This window comes from Hemitrygon akajei, chromosome 3 (assembly GCF_048418815.1).
Source record: "Hemitrygon akajei chromosome 3, sHemAka1.3, whole genome shotgun sequence".
Taxonomy (NCBI): Eukaryota; Metazoa; Chordata; class Chondrichthyes; order Myliobatiformes; family Dasyatidae; genus Hemitrygon; species Hemitrygon akajei.
The window spans coordinates 122,748,825-122,773,628 of NC_133126.1; the positions used below are offsets into that span (position 1 = coordinate 122,748,825).

General features: G+C 43.7%; 1 protein-coding gene across 1 annotated transcript in view; it reads right to left on the reverse strand.

Annotated features, from left to right (window-relative positions):
- Positions 1-20,402, reverse strand: part of LOC140724574 (serotransferrin-like) — a 126,847-nt gene extending 106,445 nt beyond the window's left edge. Inside the window, exons 1-5 of the mRNA XM_073039004.1 lie at positions 20,277-20,402; positions 7,318-7,475; positions 4,614-4,716; positions 2,590-2,772; positions 1,313-1,457 (exon numbers count right to left, since the gene is read on the reverse strand). Of these exons, the coding sequence (XP_072895105.1) occupies positions 1,313-1,457; positions 2,590-2,772; positions 4,614-4,716; positions 7,318-7,475; positions 20,277-20,316 (629 nt within the window). The 5' untranslated portion in view covers positions 20,317-20,402. The remainder of the gene's footprint in view (positions 1-1,312; positions 1,458-2,589; positions 2,773-4,613; positions 4,717-7,317; positions 7,476-20,276) is intronic.
- Positions 20,403-24,804: the final 4,402 nt, after the last annotated feature.

Here is a 24,804-nt window from a genome sequence, read left to right on the forward strand (position 1 = left end):
ACTGTCATTTACAAAGTCCTGCCAAGAATTGGGAGAAAGAGAAGAGTAGGTGAGGTGGACAGAAGATCAAGCAAGAGGATGACTTCCTCTTCAATTGGCAAGTAACGCCAGGTCAGTTACAATGACAGTTCTTAAAAAACCTTATCACACGGACTGAGGTACCTTTGTAGCAGTGCTGACTGGCCCGCTGTTGTTCACTATAGGCAGTTCTGTGAGTTTTATCCAACGTGATGAAGAAACAGCAAGAAATGTCCAAATTAAATCAGTACATGACCTGGAGCTGATGGTGTTTATATGAACCTGACATCCCTGAGGAGCTAATCAGTGGAGGTTGAGTGTATGGGAGGTGCTACTGTAGACAAGTGGTGAGTTGCAGCTAGGTGAGGGTGCACTGCAGAGTTCAGTCTGGCTGAGAACACGGGGTGAAGGGAGTGAGTATTTCAGCACGTGCACAAGGTGATAATCAAGTAGGTTGTTTTGGCCTGGATTGAACTGAGGTTTCCATGTGATGTTGGAGCTGCAACTGTGAGGTATTACATCACACTCCTCACATGGCTTGTAGGTAACAAATGGGCTCCAGGGACGTCTGAAGATGAGTGACCTGTTTCAAATGGAAACCAACCTATATAAGCAGCTGAAGAATTGAAGTGAATTATTTCATTGACATTCTGGCAGATGACTTCCCCTGAAAACTTGATGATAGAGGCACTGAATCAAGCTGTTGTAGATAGTTGGGTCGATCACCTTACTCTGACCAATTCTTGCAGCACTAGTGGCCATCTGCAACCACAACTGTAGCATTAGATTTAGCTTTTCAGAGTGTTGTCTTTGGTCCTCAAAATACACCTAAAGCAGAAAGTGTGGCTCAATTGATTTAGAAATTGCCCTAAAATCTGTTATGAATAATCCACCATTTAAACATTTCTTTTCCACTCCTGCACATTGCAATGCCTCTATCGCTTTCATTAGCGTACATAGACACACACACATGCCCTTTGCTCATTACTATAATTTCTTCAATGTTGTTCTTATGAAAATTTCCTCCAGTTCTGGTTCAGAGTGTTCACCCTAAGTATTAACTGTTGGCTGTTTCACAGCACTTTTTGAAGTGGGTCAAAAACAAAATCACTGACTGCAGAGATCTGAAATATTTTTAACCTTTTTGTTAGCGGAGTCAAATGGATGCTTCACATTAGCAAGAGAAAAGAAGGTGAGATTTGAACTGTTCAGACTAAAACATGTGCAATTAGTAGAGAAATTTAACTTGCTGTCCTGCAGAAAAAATAACAATGTAATAACAAGAAATACCTACAGGAATGCTCCTGAATAATCGTAGTAAGGTTCTTCATGCGATCGCTTGCAGTGGTTCTCAGCTGTCCCTTTACACAGAGCACAGAGCTTAGGGAAAGTCGCCTTAGCACCTGGAACACAGCTGGAGGAGAAGAAATTTCCCACAACTGAAAACAACAGAGAAGATAAAGTAAATGAAGGTTGGATTCCAGGCATAGGAAGAAGAACTCAAAAGTGTGGAAGGCCAAAGTAATTTCAGCAAAGCAAGCAAAAAGGCTTTGCTGAATTGCACTGGGTTTTTTGTGGTATGAACGTTCACACTCTCACTGCTGCTGTGATCGCTCTATCCTCCTTGAATCGCACCTCAGCTCCACTATGGCTATAGCAGTCTAAAAGCCAGCTCATGATTCCCACTGTGGTCAAACAGAGCAGAAGCTCATCCCTCCACACTCTCAAGATGGCTGCTGCAGTCCTGACCTTAGCTAACTCTGCCACAGCAGCTGAACACTGAGAGTGCGAGACTGCAGCAATATTGTTCCAGACAACTGTCTGCTGCCTGTAGTCAGCAGATTCAGAAATGACCACCAGACCTGTCTATGAGCCAGATCTTCTGTTCCCGTTCTCTTCGCCCAAATAAGCACCAAAAGGAGGAGGTAAAAGAAGAACAGGGAGGAAACAGAGGCAAAGGAGGAGAGAAAGAGAGGTGAAATCTGAGGGAGTGAATCAACAAAGGTGAGACAGCTGGTGGTCACCAGTAGAAGGTAGGGACAAAGGGGGAGAAGGAAATCATGGCAGAGAGAGAGAGAGAGAGAAGAAGAACATAAGATCTGAAGGGAGAGTGCAACAGAAAGGCGACAGAGAAATGGGTGGGTGAAAATTGAAGAAGAGGACTGTCGGTCTGTAAGACTAAAGAGGAAGAAAGGAAGTGAAAAACCTTTTCACTAAAGAGTGCAGGATATTTTTGAGAGCCTCACAACAGCAAAATCTGGCTCACTAAATCTCTGTCCAAGATAAGGTACTAAACAATTCACACAATTCTACAAAATAATAGATCTCATTATTACTTCATGATGTTCTTAGGGCTATTATTGCTTTCTCATATTGTGACTGGTGTCCTGTCACCTCCGGGTATGTTTCCACATATCTTTCTGCTCATCCTTTTTCATTCACTATCACAGCAGCAAATCTTAGTCCAATGCATTGTATCTGCTGCTGATTTTGATGACATCTCAGTGTGAAGTTCCTCTATCTTGTATGCTTGAGACATTTTTGAGAACATAAAGAAATACAAAATCTTGCCTTCTTCAATGGGGTCAACTCCATTCCAAGATGTTAGGTTGTATTTCAAAATTGTTCCTATTGGAATATACCAGCCAGTAGATTTACCAAGGCCAGTGTGGCAGGATTTTCTGCCCTTTAGATCGTGGAACTGAAAGTTGCTTCCTTGCTTTACCACTGCGACAGCATAGTAACAGGATTCCCCTGGAGCAATATAAAATATACCATCAATTATATTCAGATCCTGATCATTTTTTGTCATATATAACAGGGTGCAATGAAATTTCTTCTCACATGAAGTTCACAGAGTTAGCAGTGTTCAGTGTGGCAATGTAAATAAGACAATAAATGCAAAGATGGCACTAAAACAGTAAAGTAGTGCAAAGACTGCAGTGCACACTGAATTACTGCAAAAAGATATGCGAAGGTGACAATAACGGGATAACCAAGAGAGGGAGAGTTAAGAAACCAGCAACTATTAGAACTATAGATAATGCCAACTGCATTTAAATATACTGCTGATATTCCACTTGTATTGCTCATGAAATAAGTTGCTTGTCAAATCTCTAATGAAAGCCACAGATACTAATTAGAAGGTCAAATGTCTTAGGGTAAGGTAATAGAGATTTATTTCAAAAGTGCTGTGAAAGGATTGTTAGAGCCCTAGTAAGAACAGCAGAGGGTGTGGGATTAATTGGACATTAATAGAATAATTATTAACAAGGGCTTATGACTGTTGCAGAGATTTGTTTTGGATTGGAGTATCAGATGTTATAAAGATCTCCATATGTTTGACCATTCATAGGTTAATGAAATGACTCTAGAAGGCTCTACCACAGATTATGCAGAGAGTTCTTCAGATTACAGAGATGTCTCTGGAGAAGATTCTTTTAGTGGCTCTGACAATGACTAGAGAGATGTCTTCTTCAGATTATAGAGCTCTCTGATCTGGGTTCTGTCTTAAATTACAGAGATGACTAGAGAGGGGTCTGCCATTGGTTGTAGAGAACGTTGGAGGTGGGTGGGATGGGATGGGGAGAAGGGGTGCTTTATCAGGTTTCTTTCCCAACTGCATTTTACAATGATAGCATCACTAGTCTGCCCTGCCAGCAATACAGGATGTACTGAGAAATTATAAAAGAATATTCTAGTTTATTGATTCTAAGGTACAACTCTTTTATAACATCTAAAACAGGCTGTTCCTTATGTGTAGAACATCTCACTCAACTCAGATGTTCATAAAGAGGGTTTTGCAAAGATAACTAGGCTGTCTCCAAAGGGTCTCGGCCTGAAAAGTCAACTCTTCACTCTTTTCCCTAGATGCTGCCTGACCGGCTGAGTCCCTCCAGCATTTTATGTGATTACTTTGGATTTCCAGCATCTGCAGATTTTCTTTTGTTTGTGATTTAGGTAGTCTGTTCAGTTTTATTCAGGAGTGTAAAAAAAATTATAAGAGATGTAGATACAGTGGGCAGCCAACATCTTCTTCCCAGGGAAGTACAGGGGGGCATAATTTTAAAATGATTGGAGGGAAGTGTAGGGGAGATGTCAAAGGTACACAGAGTGGAAGGTGAATGGGATGGTGGTAGAGGCAGATACATTAGGGGCATTTAAGAGATAGGCACATCTCTTAAATGAAAGAAAAATGGAGGGCTAAGTGGGAGCGAAGGGTTGATTGATCTTGGAGCGGGTTAAAAGGGTCGGCACAACATCATGGGCTGTCCTGTATTGTTTTGTGTTCAATGTTTTATGCCAGCCAGTCTGCTGTATGGTTTGTAAAGTGTTCGATGCTCTGCTTGTGAATTATATTGGCTTAACTCCTGGTTTTATTCATCGTATCTTAAAATCAAAGTTTTGATCCAACTGAATTAGTTCCTGGACCGTTTCAGTGCCAAGAGCAGTTCTGTGCTCTGGTGTCACATGCAGCCGGAAGGAGGGAAGGGTGGCAGATTTTCTTCTGGAAAGATATTATAAATAACGTAGTGACTCTCTCACACACACATTTTCAGGCATGGTTTTTCCCTGAGTATTTGATAAGAGATTACCTTCAGTCTTTTCAGCTGCGATTGGCTTAAGCCGTGGCTCAGGCAAAAGACCTCCCTCATATATATCTCCCCCATCCACAGTCACGGCGTCTGCTTTTCCAGTCTGACAATCAGAAATAAGATTGTGGTTAAATGGACTGCCTGGTCCTTCCTTCTAATCTGCCAATACTTAGGACAAAAAGAGTTCTTTTGTTAACTGTTTTTCTTTGCACAGAATGCTGCTTGTCCTGCTGAGCGTTTCCTGTATTTTCAGGACTCTTTTCAAGAACATTGTCTTCCCCATTTTTGTTCCTTTTTTGTGTTCATAAAATCTAGTTCAACATTGTGCAATCTACACTTCCTACCGGTGGGCAACACACACAAAATGCTGGAGGAGCTCAGCAGGCCAGACAGCATCTATGGGGGAGAAAAGCACAGTCGACGTTTCGGGCTGAAACCCTTCTTTAGCAGGACTGGAGGAAAAGAGCTGAGGAGTAGATTTGAAAGGTTGGGGTAGGGGGGAGAGAAACACCAGGTGATAGGTGAAACCAGGAGGGGGGGATTGAAGCAAAGAGCTGGGAAGTTGATTGGTGAAAGAGACAGAAGACCATGGAAGAAAGGGAGGGAAGGAGCACCAGAGGGAGGTGACGAATAGGCAACAAGGTAACATGAGAGAGGGAAAAGGGGATGGGAAATGGTGAAGGGTGGAGGGGGAGGCATTACTGGAAGTTTGAGAAATTGATGTTCATGCCATCAGGTTGGAGGCTACCCAAATGGAATGTAAGGTGTTGTTCCTCCAACCTAAGCGTGGCCTTTCCATAACAGTGGAAGAGGCCATGGATGCACCTATGGGAATGGGAAGTGGAATTAAAATGGGTGGAAACTGGGAGATCCCACTTGTTCTGGGAGACAGAGCATAGATGTTCGGTGAAGCAGTCTCCTAATCTACGCCAGTTAGCCTACCCTTCCTAACAGTGAGTTTGCTTCCTGTATATTTAGCACTCTGGCAATAAAGGAGCTCTAACTGCCACCTCGTATGGTTTACTTGGATAAATGCCTTCCTTATGCTTTCTGTAAACTGATCGCTCATGTGTCATTCCATTTATAGTAATCTTTCTGATATCTAAACTATTCTATCACCCATTTGTTGTCTGAGTATCTTATAATTACTGTCACAAATATATTCTATTTTTACATGCAGGCTTTTTCTCCATTCTTGCAGCAAATTATTTTCTATATTTTTTAGATTTGTTGAGTACTTGACATACTTCATGTGATGCTTTTGAACTTTTCACTTCAATAACATCAGATCAGAGTAGTGAGATCAGATCAGAGTATCTCCAGCCAAAGCAAAGCCGCGCTATCTCCCTCTGCTGTAAGGTCCCTTTTGTCTAAGAAGCATAACACCAGGTTTAATTTACAAGACAAATATTCTCAAACCTAGTGATCCAATATAGAAATCTACTTTGCCACCATTCACTACCTCAGAGAACAGTTTACAGCGAACCAAGTGGAGGAAACGAATCAATGGGGTTGTGCTAGGAGTCAGCATAATCTTGAGGGACTAACATGACAGATGAAAATAGTTAGATGCTGTTAGGCAACACAATGATGTTGCTGCCTCACGGTCTGGATATCTGAGTTTGATCCTGACCTCTGGTGCTAACCACAAGGAGTTTGCATGCTCTTCCTGTGATCATGTTGGCTTCCTCTGGCTTCTCCCATTTCCTCGCACACCCCAGAGATGGGAGGGGTGGTGCTTTACTGGGCTGCATTTGGAGGTGTGACAACTGGTTGGTCACTTGCCTTAATGCCACAGGGTGGCAGAGAGTTGATGATTTATATATGAGTAAGTAGCTAGCAGGAAAAAAAGTAGAGAAATGGGACAGGAGATGTGTTTTTAAAGCCAAAGTAATTTTGATGGTCTAAATGGCCTTCTTCGTCACGAGGAATTTTGGTACTCATGTATGTTACTCCTTATTCACATTGGAGGGATACTATGCTAGGAAGTAGTACAGCTTGCAGTCTTGAAACTTCAGCATAACTATCCCAAACACGTTACCGGGGATGGTTAGGTAGTAAGCAGTTCCAGGTGACTGCAGCACCATTACAGGCTCATCAAGGAGTTCCTGGCCACTTTGCAGCAGCGTGTCTGGTTCTGGCCAGCATGCAACAAAGCAGCAGCATTCCAGGATGATAACTGGCATGTTGTTAAGGCAACTTAAGTTAATTTTGGGCTCAAGTATTTTACAGTATCTTATATCAGATAAGCGGGGATGGGATGGAAAAGTTGTGAAGAAGGGTTGTGGTGTAGATATGAAGAGGGGTCAAAGCACAAAACACATACACAGCATGGTGACAAGCCTGCTTATATCATCCCCATGGCTCCCAGGACACAGATTGTTGAAACTCAAAGATATTCAGAATACTTTTCAATGAACACCCTGAATAGAGAGTCTCTTTTTCCAACATCATCGCTGCATGCCATTATTCCAGGAGCTGACATCTACTGGAAATGTACACTCCATGGGCAAAATGTACACTTCAATGGCCCATTCAGTTAGAGGGAGGGATTAGCAGCAATTGAGATTCCTGTTCATTTGCCAGTGGGTAGATACAGTTTAGAATTATTGAAGTACTGTCTTCTACAGTTCCAAGATTACTGCAACTCAAATAATCAAATGTTTTGACTACCAACTTCTGCCAAGTCCAAATAAATCTTTACCTTGATAGCAGTCAAACAAGCTGCGGCCGAGTCTTCTTTAATACATCTGAAATTGAAGTAATGATCTGACATTGCAGCCTTCAAATCGTTGCATTTTGATAACTCTGCTGTTGAGATTGTACACCAGGTAATATTCGTGTCAGCTGCGAACGAAAGTGCTGCAAATGATAAAAAAGGGCATCAGGGAACAATTATATGAAGTTCAGAATGAAAGATATGATAATGAGATAGGGCAAAGACCACAGTAGTTTTGAGGGAATAGCAAAACACAAGGGTTTCATTGGGAGACAGAAAGGTGTATAGCAGTTGTACAGTTTAGAGAAAAGTGAACGCTGTACAAGTTAAAGTACAAAGTTATACAGAAGTGAAAATAATCAATAAATTCATGGGAAGAGAAGAGCAATGATTCTATAAAGGACCACTTTGTGCATTAGTTCTGTGAGGTGCATATCACCTTTTATGGCAAACCACTTGAACATTTTTGCCGAAATGCCATTTTAAGTGTGCTGGATATTCAGCAGAGTAAAGGTAAGATCCAAGAACCCAGCTTTGGAAATGGGAGCGATGGAGGGGGCATTCTTAATAATAGAGAAGTGAGTGAATGTATGGTGAAAGGAAAGGGGGGGTTGAACAAGGTTAATCAATTAAAACCATAACACCATAAGACATTGGAGCAGAATTAGGCCACTCAGCCCATCGACTGCTCCACCATTCCATCATGGCTGATTTATTATCCCTCTTGATCCCATGTTCCTGCCTTCTCCCCCATTACCTTTGATGCCTTGACTAACTAAGAAAATATCGACCTGCACATCAAATATACTCCAAAACTTGGCATGCACAGCCATCCATGCCAATGAATTCCATTGATTCACCACCTTCTCTCATCTCTGTTCTCAATGGATATTCCTCTATTTGATGCTGTGCTGTCTCATCCACTATAGGAAATAACCTCTCCACATCCACCCTTTCTAGGCCTTTCAATATTCAATAGGTTTCAATGAGGTTCCCCCCTCATTCTTCTAAAATCTACCGAGTACAGGCCCAAAGCCATGAGACGCTACTCAGGCAGTGTGTTAACCCTTTCATTCCCAGAATCATTCTTGTGAATCCCCTCTGGGCCCTCTCCAATGCCAGGACATCTGTTCTCTAATTCTTCAAGTGTATTCTAACCATTTCCTTATAAAGCCTCAACATCACATCCTTGCTTTTAGTATATTCTGGTCCTGTTGAAATTAAAGCTAATATTGCATTTCCCTTCCTTACACTGACTCAACCCACAAGTTAACCATTAGAGAATCCTACACAAAGACTCCCAAGTTACTTTGCACCTCTAAATTGTCTCTCCATTTAGAAAATGGTCTACACCTTTATTTTTTCTACCAAAGTGCAAGACCATACATTTCCTTACACTATAGTCCATCTGCCACTTCTTTGCCCATTCTCCCAATCTGTCTGAGTCCTTCTGCAGATTCCTAGCTTTTCAATACTACCTGCCTCTTCACTTATCTTCGTATCATCTGCAAACCTGGCCACATCATTGACATATAATGTAAAAAGAAGCATTCTCAAAACCGACCGCTGTGAAACGCCACTAGTCACCAGCAGCCAACCAGAATAGACCCTCTGGCTGCCATTTGCCAGTCAGCCAAACTTCTACCCATGCTACACGAGTGAATCTGCAGATGTTGGAAATAAATAAAAACACAAAATGCTGGCAGAACTCAGCAGGCCAGACAGCATCTATAGGAGGAGGTGGTGACAACATTTCGGGCCGAAACGTCGTCACCACCTCCTCCTATAGATGCTGTCTGGTCTGCTGAGTTCTGCCAGCATTTTGTGTTTTTATTCTACCCATGCTAGTATGTTTTCTGGAATACGATGGGCTCTTATCTTGTTAAGCAGCCTGATTTGTAGCACCAAGTCAAAGGCCTTCTGAAAATCCATGTAACCAAAATCTACTGACTCTCCTTTGTCTATCCTGTCTGTTATGTCCTCAAGGAATTCCCATAGATTAGTCAAGCAAGATTTTTTCCAAGAATTCCAACAGATTTGCCAAGCAAGATTTCCCATGCTGACTGGCCTATTTTGTCCTGTGCCTCCAAGTTCCCCGATACCTTATACTTAACAATTGACTCCAACATCTTCCCAACCACTTAAGTCAGGTTAACTGGCCTTCATCCTGCCTTGTGTAACTGCATCCTGGACTTCCTGTCAGATTTCCAGTAGGTGGTAAGAGTGGGCTCCCTCATCTCTGCCCTCTGACCCTCAACATAGGTGCCCCTCAGGGCTGTGTCCTAAGCTCCCTCCTTTAGTCTCTGTATACCCATGATTGTGTCATCACCCACAGCTCCTATCTGCTAACTAAATTTGATGGCAATACTACATTGATTGGCCTAATCTCAAATAATAATGAGGCAGCCTACAGAGAAGAAGCCTTCACCCTGACACGGTGGTGTCAAGAAAACAACCTCTCCCTCAATGTTGCTAAAACAAAGGAGCTGGTAATGGACTACAGGAAGAATGGAGATAGGCTAACCCCTATTGACATCAATAGATCTGGTGTTGAGAGGGTGAACAGCTTCAAGTTCTTCGGCATAAACATCACCGAGGATCTCACAAGGTCTGTACATACCGGCTGTGAGGTGAGAAAAGCACAACAGCGCCTCTTTCACTTCAGACGGTTGAAGAAGTTTGGTATGATTTGCCAAATCCTAAGAATGGGCACAATTGAGAGCATCCTGACTGGCTGCATCACTGCCTAGTATGGGAACTGTACCTCCCTCAATTGCAGGACTCTGCAGAGAGTGGTGCGGATAGCCCAGCGCATCGGTAGATGTGAACTTCCCGCTATTCAGAAAATTTACAGAGACAGGTACGTAAAAAGGGCCTGAAGGATCGTTGGGGACCTGAGTCACCCCAACCACAAACTGTTCCAGCTGCTACCATCTGTGAAACGGTGCTGCACCATAAAAGCCAGGACCAACGGACTCCAGGACAGCTTCTTCAACCAGGCCATCAGACTGATTAATTCATGCTGATATAATTGTATTTCTATGTCATATTGATTGTCTTGTTGTACATACTATTTATTATAAATTACTATAAATTACACATTGCACATTTAGACAGAGACGTAACGTAAAGATTTTTATTCCTCATGTATATGAAGGATGTTAGTAATAAAGTCAATTCAATTTCCTTTCCTTTGCCTCCCTGCCTTCTTAAAGGGTGGAGTGACATTTGCAATTTTGCAGACCTCTAGAACCATTTCAGAATCTAGTGGTTCACAAAGGATCATTACTAATGCCTCTACAACCTATTCAGTTCCTCTTTCAGAACCTTGGGGTGTAGTCCATCTGGTCCAGGTGACTTGTCTACCTTCTGACCTTGCAGCTTCCCAAACATGTTCTCCATCGTAATAGCAACTACACTCACTTCTGCTCCAATACTCTCAAATTTTAATATCTTTATTTTTCCCTTTCAGGGTTCTTTTGAAGATCCTGACCTGGAGTTACACGCTGACTACAGTTCTTTGCGGGAGTGGGACCCGTTCTCAGGGTTCCACAACTGACCGCTATTCGACATTTCAAGGATTTGACCTGAGATTCTCGATCGTGTTTGGAAGCCTCAGATCTCGGGGCTCGGGGCAGATCGAGGGTCAGTGTCATGGCAGGAGACTCGTTTCATTGGGAGGCTGGAAAATCTTTTGCTGTGGGCCTGAAGACCCGAGGTCTTTGTGATTTTCAGACACAGAGCTCAAAAAAAGTGATGATACGGACTTTTAACATCATAAGCCAGTGGGTTGTTGTTATGTCTCCCACTGGCTGTGAAAATGGGGGACACCTCCCTCTCCCTTGCCAGGAAGAGAGAGAACCTGTGGTTTGTTGAATTTCGGATGAAATGCAAAGCCTTTGGGGTAACTTTGGTCTGTGTTTTTGCTTTCGCTTAGCTCATGCTTGTGCTCAGTAGTGGGTGCATTTTATTTGCCGGTGGGGAGGGGGGATCGTTGCTCGCTGCCGCTTATGCGCAGGAGGGTGGACTTTGGGGTTCTCACGTTTAGCTGTCATTCATTCTTTGGGGCTCTTCCCTGTTTTCGCGGATGTTTGAAAAGACAAAGCATTTCAGGATGTACTATATATTGTATACATTGCTCTAACATTAAATTTGACCTTTGAACGTTTGAAATTTCTGGCATATTGCACAGTCTTCCACAGTATTACTACTTCCACAGTGAAGACCGATCCAAAGTACTCATTAAGTTTGATTACCGCTTATTGTTTGCACTATTATCCTATTTCTGCCCTGACCAGCACTGGTACAGGAAGTAATCCAGAGATTACTATCTTCGAGGTCCTGCTCTTCACCCTCTTCCCCAACTCCCTATACTCAGTGTGCAGGACCTCTTCCCTCTTTCTACTTATGTCACTAGTGCAAATGTGCACCACGGCCCCTGGCTGCTTAACCCCCTTCTTGAGAATCTTCTGCATCCACACTGGGACATGATTGGGTTGAGTTGTTCTCCAATCTTGGAAATCCTTTCACAAATGTTTCATTACCATATGAGCAGATTTAAAAAGACCCCGAGGGGCAATGTCTTCACACATTTAGAGTTTTTTGAAGAGCTTTAGAGGCATAAAGGTTTAGAGCATCAATTCGCAACCTGGGGTCCACAGACCCTTTGCTTAATTGTATTGATCCATGGCATAAAAAAGGTTGGGGACCATTGGTTTGAGGGATATGGACCAAATACAGACGATTCTTCCATTAGGCAACTTAGTTGACATGAACAAATTGGGCTGAAGTGCTGGTTTCCATTCTGTACAGGTCTATGACTCAAATGAGAGAGAGAAAGCACATTGATGACATGGAAAGGAAGGATTATGAATGCAGAGGAAGGGCAAGCACCATATACAAAAGCAAAATGGGTAGGTTGTGACACATGAGAAAATCTTGATCAAGGGTCTCAACCCAAAACGTCGACTGTTTACTTTTTTCCATAGATGCATAGATCCTACTGAGTTCCTCCAGCATTTTTGTGTGTTGCTTCAGAGAGATTGTGAGCCCACTACCTATGGAGTTACTTTTAAAGACTCTTCATCTCATGTTCTTGATATTCATTTCTTATTTATTTATTTTTATTTTTATTTTTATTTTTTTCTCAGCTCAAGCTGGTAAAACCTGAGGTACAGATATAACCAAGCATGCTCATCTCTCACTTGCTAGGAACTTTTGGACAATTTTAGTGGTGTTTAGTATTGTGGCTTTCTGAAGGTTAGCATTGATATTACTGTGTAGTTCTAATTGTTTAGTGCTATTTTGTAGTGTCTTTGAGATGTTACCAGCTATAGATATTACTATCGGGACAATGTATACCCTGTCCATTTTCCAAAGTATTTCAATTTCCTCTTTTAATTCAGCATATTTTTGGTGTTGTTCACTTATTGAATTTAGTAAGTTATGTGTGTTTGGAATGGCTATATCTATTAAGTAAGTTGTTCTTGCTTGTTTACCTTACATTATTATATCTGAATAGTTATTATGGATTGTCCTATCCATATTACGAATCGGTCATAATATAATTTGTGGGATTCTTACTCTAAAACAGAATCAGATCTGTATTTCTAGTAAAGTATGGTTTCTTTTGTGAGTTTGTATTTTAAAGCAAGATTTTGGTGAATGATCTTTGCTATTTGATTGTGCCTGTGTGCGTAATCTGATTGAGTTAAACCGCTACAGGATCCTGTAATGTGTTAGATTGCTTCTGGATTTTCTCGGCATTTTCTACATTTATCACCTTGAACGTGTATGTATTTTTATCATTTTTTGTGTTAAACACCTGGTCCTGTATTGCCACAAGGACCCTTTCTATCTCTGGGAAGATGTCTCCAACTTCGAGCCAAGCGTTCCTCACTTTCTTGTTGACATCAAGTCTGCTCTGATCATGGTGATGTCTTCCATTGAGGGTCCATAAGGCCATAAGATACAGGAGCAATATTAGGCCATTCAATCCTGAAATAATTTTTGCGAACCTCCTTTCAACCCTTCTAAGTACCTCCTTTCTAATATAGGGTTCAAAATCTGCTCACAATACTCCAAATGAGGCTCCACCCGTGCTTTATAAAGTCTTAACATTACATCCTTGTTTTTATATTCCAATCCTCTTGAAATTAATGTTAACATTGCATTTGCCTTCCTCACAACAGACTCAACCTGCAAATTAACCTTTAGGGAATCCTGCACAATGGCTCCCAAGTCCCTTTGCACCTCAGTTTTTTTGTATTTTCTCTCCTTTTAGAAAATAGTCAACTTTCATTTCTTCTACCAAAGTACATGACCATACACACTTGCCATTTATTTTCCATTCCCCTGATCTGTCTGTCCTTCTGTAGCCTCGATATTTCCTCAAAACTACCTGCCCCTCCACCTATATTCATATTGTCTGCGAACTTTGAAATGTCATCAGTTCCATCATTCAAATCATTGACATATAACATAAAAAAAGAACTGGTCCCAATACAGACCCCTTTGGAACACAATTAGTCACAAGCAGCCAAACAGAAAAGGCTCCCTTTATTCTCAAACTTTGTCTCCTGCCAATCAGCCACTGCTTTATCCATGCTAGTATATGCCCTGTAGTGCCATTGGCTCATAGCTTGTTAAACAGCCTCATGTGTGGCACCTTGTCAAATGCCTTCTGAAAATCACAACATCAACCGATTCTCTTTTGTCTATCCTGATTGTTATTTCTTCAAAGGATACCAACAGATTTGTCAGGGAAGATTCTCCCTTGAGGAAACCATGCTGACTATGGCCAATTTTATCATGTGCCTCCGGGTACCCAGAGACCTCATCTGTAATAATCTACTCCAACATCTTCCCCACCACTGAGGTCAGACTAACTGGCTTATAGTTTCCTTTCTTCTCCCTCTCACCCTTCTTTCAATAGGTTTCAAAGGTACATTTAATGTCAGAGAAATGTATACAATATACATCCTGAAATTCTTTTCCTTGAAGAGTCATGATCTTCCATTGGTTAACTTTTTCTTCAGTAGTGATAATTTTTTCATTTTCCTGGGTTGTACTCTGTTGTTATTATTATTACTACTATAATTATTTTCTCTTTTTTATTTGCACAGTTTGTTGTCCTCTGCACAATGGTTGTTTGTTGATTCTGTTGGACATGGTCTTTCATTGTCTCTTGAACTTATGTATGCCTGTAAGAAAATAAACCTCAGGGTTGTATATGGTGACATATATTGTGTGTACTTAGATAATAAATTTACTTTGATAGTTGAACTTTGAAGACAGAGATGCAGAGAATTACAGAGATCACATCAGCAAAATAAATAATTAATATTTCCATGGCACCTTACAGTAAGTCAGAATATAATAGAGCGATACAACATGGATACAAGCCCTTCACCTCAGAGTCGTTGACAACCACTGTGCCCTCCCAACTAGCCCCAATTTCCTGTGTTCCACCCCTATCCCTTTAAGCCCCACCCCTTCATATTCCTAACCAAGTGCTTCTCAAATGATACAGCCTCACCAATGATTTATACAACAGCAACATATATACTTAATACCCTGACCGATGAAGGCCAAATTCCTAAATGCCTTTTCACCACCATGTCTACCATTAATACTACTTTCAAAGAACTCTGCACTTAGACTCTTAAATCCCTGCATTCTATTACACTTCCCAAGTGCTCTACCATTCATAGTATAAGTTCTGTGCTGGTTTGACTTTCCAAAATGCATCAGTTATACTTAATTGCACTGAAATCCATTTGCTTCTCCTCAGACCACTTCCCTAACTGATCAAGATCCCTCTGTAATCTATGATGACTATATTCATTACCAACAATACCTCCTAGTTTCATGTCATCTTCAAACGTAATGATCGAGCCTTGTGCATTCACATCCAGATCAATTACTGTATATAAATAACAACTTACAAGGGTTCCAATACCAAACACTGAGGCACATCATGAGTCACTGGTCCGCAATCTGAGAAACAGCCTTCAACCATCACCCTCTGCTTCCTAACACTGAACCAGGTTTGAATCCACCGTACTAGTTATAAAACATGAACATACAGCATGGGACGGGAAATTTGGCCTACGATGTTGTACCGCACTTATGTTCCCCCATTCCCTTCTTATTCATGTGCCAATCTAAAAATCTCTTAAATGCCACAAACTGACTGCTTCAATCACTTCCCGTGGTAACTCATTCCAGGTACCTACCATATTCTGAGTAATAAACTTGCCCCTCATGTCCCCTTTAAACTTTCCCCCTCTGAAACTTTTTCCCAGATTATGACATTTCTAGACTGGGAAACAGAGGTCAGTTCTCCCTGGATTCCTTGGCCCTAACTTTACAGACCAACCTATCATGTGGGACCATGCTGAAGGCCTCAGAAAACATCTACTGCCCTATCCTCATCTACCTTTTTGGCTACCTCTTCAAAAAACTCAAAACGTTTATTAATTAATTAGACTCTGTCTCCTAATTAGACTCTGTCTATCCAAATGTTGTCACAAGGGGACGTGAGACTGGACCCAAATGCAGGACACAGGCACTGAAGTACTGGGGGCAGGACGGGACAAGATAAAGGACAAGGAGTGGAGACCGTGGCGTTCATGGAGACCGTGGAGCTCAGAGAGATCTTAGGGTCCAAGGTGGCCTCGAGGCCTGGCTAGAGGCTGGGGTCTCCAGGCTGGAGTCTTGAGGCTGGGGTCTCCAGGCTGGAGTCTTGAGGCTTGGCTAGAGGATGGGTTCTTGGGACTAGGAATACTGGGAGGATAGCCCCCTGGGCAGGCCGCAGAACTCCTGGGCAGGACCTGGACCTCCCAGGCAGGACACAGGGGCCTGGGCAGGTCATGGGGCTCCTGAGCAGGTCACAGGGCACAACCCGTTGGAGGTGAGGGATAGGAAGGGGCAGAGCCCTCCGCCGGGCAACGACAATCCGGCCTGGCTTACTCGATGGAGGCGAGGGATGGGAAGGGGCAGATCCCACCGCCGGGCAACGGCAATCCGGCCTGGCTTACCCGACGGAGGCGAGGGATGGGAAGGGGCAGATCTCACCGCCGGGCAACGGCAATCCGGCCTGGCTTACCCGACGGAGGCGAGGGAGGGGAAGGGGCAGATCCCACCGCCGGGCAACGGCAATCCGGCCTGGCTTACCCGACGGAGGCGAGGGAGGGGAAGGGGCAGATCCCACCGCCGGGCAACGGCAATCCGGCCTGGCTTACCCGACGGAGGCGAGGGAGGGGAAGGGGCAGATCCCACCGCCGGGCAACGGCAATCCGGCCTGGCTTACCCGACGGAGGCGAGGGAGGGGAAGGGGCAGATCCCACCGCCGGGCAACGGCAATCCGGCCTGGCTTACCCGACGGAGGCGAGGGAGGGGAAGGGGCAGATCCCACCGCCGGGCAACGGCAATCCGGCCTGGCTTACCCGACGGAGGCGAGGGAGGGGAAGGGGCAGATCCCACCGCCGGGCAACGGCAATCCGGCCTGGCTTACCCGACGGAGGCGAGGGAGGGGAAGGGGCAGATCCCACCGCCGGGCAACGGCAATCCGGCCTGGCTTACCCGACGGAGGCGAGGGAGGGGAAGGGGCAGATCCCACCGCCGGGCAACGGCAATCCGGCCTGGCTTATCCGACGGAGGCGAGGGAGGGGAAGGGGCAGATCCCACCGCCGGGCAACGGCAATCCGGCCTGGCTTATCCGACGGAGGCGAGGGAGGGGAAGGGGCAGATCCCACCGCCGGGCAACGGCAATCCGGCCTGGCTTATCCGACGGAGGCGAGGGAGGGGAAGGGGCAGATCCCACCGCCGGGCAACGGCAATCCGGCCTGGCTTATCCGACGGAGGCGAGGGAGGGGAAGGGGCAGATCCCACCGCCGGGCAACGGCAATCCGGCCTGGCTTACCCGACGGAGGCGAGGGAGGGGAAGGGGCAGATCCCACCGCCGGGCAACGGCAATCCGGCCTGGCTTATCCGACGGAGGCGAGGGAGGGGAAGGGGCAGATCCCACCGCCGGGCAACGGCAATCCGGCCTGGCTTACCCGACGGAGGCGAGGGAGGGGAAGGGGCAGATCCCACCGCCGGGCAACGGCAATCCGGCCTGGCTTACCCGACGGAGGCGAGGGAGGGGAAGGGGCAGAGCCCTCCGCCGGGCAACGTCAATCCGGCCTGGCTTACCCGACGGAGGCGAGGGAGGGGAAGGGGCAGAGCCCTCCGCCGGGCAACGTCAATCCGGCCTGGCTTACCCGACGGAGGCGAGGGAGGGGAAGGGGCAGAGCCCTCCGCCGGGCAACGTCAATCTGGCCTGGCTTATCCGACGGAGGCGAGGGAGGGGAAGGGGCAGATCCCACCGCCGGGCAACGTCAATCTGGCCTGGCTTACCCGACGGAGGCGAGGGAGGGGAAGGGAGCTCGGTCCAGGGTGACTTCAAGACTCACTGCAGCCGGAAGACTCGGGCGGGCTACGGAGCAGCCCAGTGCATATCTCACTCACAGAACTCATCGTTAATGGTGGTACTCCAAGCCGAGGCAGACAGGACGACCCCCAACTATACTCAATCACAGAGCCCCTTATATTCACAGCCAACCGATAGGCATCAGGTTCACCTCCTTGAGCCCAACCAAGCCCAGATGATCCTCAGGTGTGACTATTTGAGTTCAAGGCGAAACAAGGGGCGGTCGAAGGACTCGAAGTGTGGAGTCCGCAGACCGGATCAAGAACTGGAATGCGGACTTCGGACCCAACCATAACAAATGCTGGTAGATCCTCTTCCTCAGAATTTGCTCCACATACATCCCCACTACTGATGTCAGGGTGAATGGCCTGTAGTTCCTTGGCTTGTCCTTGCTACCCTTCTTAAACAATGGAACAGCATTAGCCACCTTCCAGTCTTCAGGACTTTCACCAGTGGCTAAAGATGAAGCAAATATTACCTATTTTCCCTGAGCAAAGATCAGAGCAAATGGAATTTTTTTTAACTTCTCCAATGCATGGAAACACGTCAGCTAAATGACACACTGCAAAGTGATAGATAGATAGAACGATCGATAGATCGATAGATCGATAGATCGATAGATAGATAGATACTTTATTCATCCCCATGGGGAAATTCAACTTTTTTTCCAATGTCCCAAACACTTGTTGTAGCAAAACTAATTGCATACAATACTTAACTCAGTGTCATTAAGTATGTGGCCAGGTCATCTACAGTTTGGCCATAGATATGTGTTAAATTGGACATCACTCAAAGAGCTGTGATGTTCTATATAGTGCATGGGACAGCTCTCTCTAGAGGAGAAGGTCGGAGGTCTTCTGTGAAAGTTATGTTAAAAACTGCACCAGAGCTCCTGCTTTGCTTTGGAAAAACAGCATAGGTCTTGTGCTTAAGTCTTTAGAACTTTTATCTGATGGACAGACAGCTAGATAAAATGTTGTAGAAAACAATGACAGTAGATTGGTACAAATGGGAGAGGGGACACATATGCAACATACAGATTTAAGAAGACAATCACCACAGGAAGGGTGGGTACATGTCGGAAGAATCACATATAAAAGTTTGTAGTTCCACAAAAAAGACAGTAACAGTCTTTATGATAGGAACTCCTAGATGAGATATTGGACTCAGTGGCATAAATTTCTGAGTGGTTTAGCTTTCTGGAGTCTTTTAGCTCCAAAGTGACATCTAGGACATAGATAGATAGATAGATAGATACTTTATTCATCCCCATGGGGAAATTCAACTTTTTTCCAATGTCCCATACACTTGTTGTAGCAAAACTAATTACATACAATACTTAACTCAGTAAAAAATATGATATACATCTAAATCACTATCTCAAAAAGCATTAATAATAGCTTTTTAAAAGTTCTTAAGTCCTGGCGGTAGAATTGTAAAGCCTAATGGCATTGGGGAGTATTGACCTCTTCATCCTGTCTGAGGAGCATTGCATCGATAGTAACCTGTCGCTGAAACTGCTTCTCTGTCTCTGGATGGTGCTATGTAGAGGATGTTCAGAGTTATCCATAATTGACCGTAGCCTACTCAGCGCCCTTCGCTCAGCTACCGATGTTAAACCCTCCAGTACTTTGCCCACGACAGAGCATGGCAAATTACTTTTGGACACCATAAATGTAATGACAAGCTTGCAATATATGTCTGCCTCAGGTATGTAAAGCATATTTCTCGATAGATAATCGCCCAAGGTACTTTCTCTAATTTTAAACACACTTGTTAGAATTAAACTGCATGAATTTCTGTAATATTGACAAAAGCATTTTCTAGGAACCTTTACCTCTTCTTCACACTTTTACACTAACATAATTTGTAAATACATGCCCATATTTAAGATTCTGCTACAAGAATATACAGTCTACTTTGTCAGGCTATGCTATTACAAAGGAGATAGAAAAAGAGAGGGGTGTGGAGAGAGAGGAAGAGAAAGAGGAAGAAGGATAGAGGAACAGAACAGAGGGAAACTAATGGAGAGAAATATCGAGTATATTTAGACTTCACCTTTACAAACAGGTGATTCACCAAAGAGCTTTGCAAACAATAAATTATGTTTGAATCAATGCTATAGTGTAATAGATTCACCAGGCAAAACTATGTGGAGCTAGTCCTGATAAATAGCAATGAAATATGAATATTTCATCCATTTTTGCGATATTGGGTGAGGTAAGAACTTTGACCAAGATCCCAAGAATGTATCCTCTGCTGTTCTTCAAATGATGCTCAAACAGCCAGCTGAATGAGCCTTGCCACAGTCTCTACGTACAATGATGATTCTGGACTATTGCAGCAAATTGGATCCTTGTTCATCAGTAGAATTAAAAATTTAAGATGCATATTTTTATCTGGCAATGAAAGATCTATCTGGAAATTATGGCATTAATTAAAATTCCAGCAAAATAAACGTTATACTTACCAGTAATTGCTGCGAGTATAACACTGTGGAGATACATCATCACATCAAACCATGTATCGACAGAATCGAGAAGCTGGCTAGCTTTGTCACAAACCTGCTGTACAGTGGCTTGTGGCAGGACCTTTGCATTCCTGCCTCCCTTATAAAGGGTTACAAAGTTGGCAGAGTGACACACACTGACATTGATTTACTTGGGTTATATTTCACAGGTAAGTTGACTGAAACTCAACCCACCTGTGCCACCTAAAAATAAACCATTGTTTAAGCATCAAAGTGGAACAGTGTATAATCTCCCAGGGAACAAGAAGGGGATTTCCTGTTAATTCTAGCCATTAATTAAGATATAAAAATATTATTTGAGCATTCATTTTAGTTTCTTCATTTCAACCTTGTCTTCTTGTTATCCAGCACTGTGTTAAAAGTTTTATTTGTTTAATGTATTCAGCCATTCCTATATTCACATTTTTTGACTAAACTCTGTATAGAACTGTTTATTTGTGTCACTGGTATGCAGTCTCATTACACCCCAATGCCTGAACACCCAGTGCATGATTTCAACATGAGAAATATTACTTTAAATGATCAAAGTGATGATATTTCTGGTGTTCTGTACAGAGGTGAGAACAGATTTTTTTTTAAAAAAAAGGTTTCACATATTCTTTACATAGTTGTAGAAACAACCTCCCTGCTTTGGCTTTCTCCGTTCCGTAGCCACTCAACAATGTTCTTTTTATCATTTTTATCTATCTCTCTATCTATCTTTTACTTGTTAGGTATTTACACTTCATTGCTTGTGATAATCAGTAGCTGTTGATTGATTTTCTAAAGTTCTTTCCATTTTACTTGCCTTCCTTTCACTGCTTATTTCATAATACAATTTTTCCATTATTTCCCAATGATATCACCTCAGACAACCTTTCAAACTCTGTTTATTTCTCCTATTTCATGCTAGTTTACCAAAACCAAGGAGAGAGTGTACCAGTTTTTATAATGGCAACTCCTAGATGAGATATTGGACTCAGTGACCTAAATTTCTGAGTGCCACTATCAGTCATTTAGCTCCAAAATGACATCTAGGACAAACATGGGCAAATTACTTCTGGACACCAAAATGATGGCAAGCTTGCAGTATATGACCATCCCAAGTATGCAAAGCAAGCAGAACATAATGATCAATGCCAGCAATGCAAGTTATTGGTCGGAAAATATCAATAAACAACTAGCAATTATCTGGATATGACCTGGTTAGATCATTCTGCAACTGACCACCTGTCTTAACTTTGCATGCTAAATGTTCAGGGTGGTTCTGTGGAGTCTATTAGTGCAGTCATCAATAACCTTCAGGTTAATCACTAATTGTTTTCTTCCTACCATCGGTGCAAATTTTCAAGGATTTTGCCCTTCCGGCATTTGTTGCCTCCAACTGTAAAAGTCCACAGGGAATTTTGTGGCAAGTGATGGAAGACTCCTTGCCAGCCAAGGCTTGAGCAAAGTCTCACCAGCTCAGAACTGAGTGGTTTAATAAACATTCCTTTGGACAGCAGCACACCAGGTGAAGGAAAAGCAGCTGCATTAAGCAAGATAAACTACTAAAAATGAGGAGTGTGTCACCCATCCGATTCTCTTATCATCATTGAACTGATAACTGATAGGGTTGTCACTGAACTGATAAGAATTCTATTTCCCCAGCGTCCAGGGGGCACATTACCACAGACAGTGAACCTTGTGTACCAACTCCCAATGACTCTGCAAGCCATATGCCCTGTGTCTCACCATCCAACTGCACTGCTGTCCTCTGAATTACCCACACTGTGGTACTGACTGAGAGAATGAAATTGTCATAAGGGGACAGGAGGCTAGACCCAAGCGCAGGACACAGGCACTGAAGTACTAGGGACAGGACAGGAACAACTAAACAATAGACAAGATGTGGTGACCGTGGTGTGCGTGAGGGACATGATGTTCAAGGTGATTCTGGGGTTCCAGGGGAGTCTTAGAGTTCAGGCAAGGCAGGATCCCAGAGTTCAGGCAGGGTCTAGGAGTTCACTGGGCAGGGCCCAGACCTCCCAGGCAGGAACACAGGGCACTGAGCAGGTCACAGAGCACCTGGGTAGGTTGCAGGGCACAACCCACCAGCAGCAAGGGATGGAAAGGGGCAGAATCCCCCACCAGGCAACAGCAGTCCAGCCAGGCTTGCCCAACAGAGGCAAGGGATAGGAAGGGAACTAGGTCCAGGGTGACTGCCAGACTTACTCAAAGAACTCATCTTTCACCAGAGTAACTTCCCCACCAGAACAGCCCCCCACCCAACTCCACACAGTCCCAAAGCTCCCTATATACACCGCCAGCCGATGGGCATCAGGTGCGCCTCCTTGAGCCCCAACAGGCCACAATGACCCACAGGTGTGACTAATTGGAGGGACGGCTACAAGACCCGGAGTCCGGAGTCCATGGACCGGATCAAGACCCGGAATGCGGGTTCCGGACCGGACCATAACAGAAATCAGTGATGAAATTTTGTTTACCTCCTCTGAGCCTGTGCTGTTCATTAGATGCCTGGCTAAATTGTATTTCAGTAATGGAGTCATAGAACTACACAGTGGAGAAACAGGCCCTAAGACCCAATTCGTCCTTGCTGAGCAAGATGACTATCAAAGCTAGTTACATTTATCTACAGGATGCGTGGATCATTTCCCTTTCAATCTTTCACACCTATGTAATGTATCTGTCTAAATATCCTTTTAACACTGTAATTGTACTCACCTCTACTATTTCGTCTGGCAGCTTGCTCAGCATACGCATCACCCTTAAAGAGCCATGTCGCATTGAAACAGGTTCTTCGGCCCATTTAGATGCACACCAGCCATCAACCAAGCACTTACTGTTTAAACTAAGTAGTGGGGGGGGGGGGGGAGGGGATGAACTGGAAATATAAGGATGGAGTTAAAGGGAAAGTGAAAATTAGAAAAGTTAAAAAGGACAACAGAATCAATGGAGTAGAAAGCTCAAGAAGAGATCATACAGTATGGCCAAGTGAAATAGAAATTGATATGAAAGGATAGGGGAGTAACAAATTAAAAGTATTATATATGAATGCACGAAGTATAAGGAATAAAGTAGATGAGCTTGAGGCTCAGTTGGAAATTGGCAAGTACAATGTTGTGGGAATAACAGACAATGGCTTCAAGTGGACAGGGCCTGGGAAATGAATATTCAAGAATATACATCTTATCGAAAGGACAGACTGACTGGCAGAGGAGGTGGGGTGGCTTTGTTGGTGAGGATTGATATTCAGTCCCTTGCGAGGGGGGACATAGAATCAGGGAATGTAGAGTCAGTAAGGATAGAACTGAGAAATTCTAAGGGTAGAAAGACCCTAATGGGAGTTATCTACAGGCCCCCAAACAGCAGTCTGGATGTAGGGTGTAAGTTGAATAAAGAGTTAAAATTGGCATGTCGCAAAGGTAATGATACAGTTGTCATGGGGGATTTCAACATGCAGGTAGACTATGAGAATCAGAATGGTACTGGACCCCAAGAAAGGAAGTTTGTGGAGTGCCTCTGAGATGGATTCTTAGAACAGCTTGTACTGGAGCCTACCAGGGAGAGGGGAATTCTAGATTTAGTGTTGTGCAATGAACCAGATTTGATCAGGGACCTGGAAGTAAAGGAACCATTAGGAGGTAGTGACCATAATATGATATGTTTTAACCTACAATTTGAGAAGGAGAAGGGAAAATCGGATGTGTCGGTATTACAGTTGAACAAAGGGAACTATGGAGCTATGAGGGAGGAGCTGGCAAAAGTTCAATGGAACAACACCCTAGCAGGGAAGACAGTGGAACAACAATGGCAGGTATTTCTGGGAATAATGCAGAAGGTGCAGGATCGGTTCATTCCAAAGAGGAAGAAAGATCCTAAGGGGAGTAAAGGGCGGTCGTGGCTGACGAGGGAAGTAAAGGGCAGTATAAAAATAAAAGAGAAGAAGTATAACATAGCAAAGCTGAGCGGGAAACCAGAGGACTGGGAAGCTTTTAAAGAGCAACAGAAGATAAAAAAGGCAATATGCCAAGAAAAAATGAGGTACGAAGGTAAACTAGCCAAGAATATAAAGGAGGATAGTAAAAGCTTCTTTAGGTATGTGAATAGCAAAAATATAGTTAAGACCAAAATTGGGCCATTGAAGACAGAAACGGGTGAATTTATTATGGGGAACAAGGAAATGGCAGATGAGTTGAACAAATACTTCGGATCTGTCTTCACTAGGGAAGACACAAACAATCTCCCAGATGTAATAGTGGTCAAAGGAACTAGGGTAATGGATGAACTGAAGGAAATTTATTATTAGGCAAGAAACGGTGTTGGATAGACTGTTGAGTCTGAAGGCTGATAAGTCCCCGGGACATGATAGTCTGCTTCCCAGGGTACTTAAAGAGGTGGCTCTAGAAATCGTGGACGCATTGGTAATCATTTTCCAATGTTCTATAGATTCAGGAACAGTTCCTGCTGACTGGAGAGTGGCTAATGT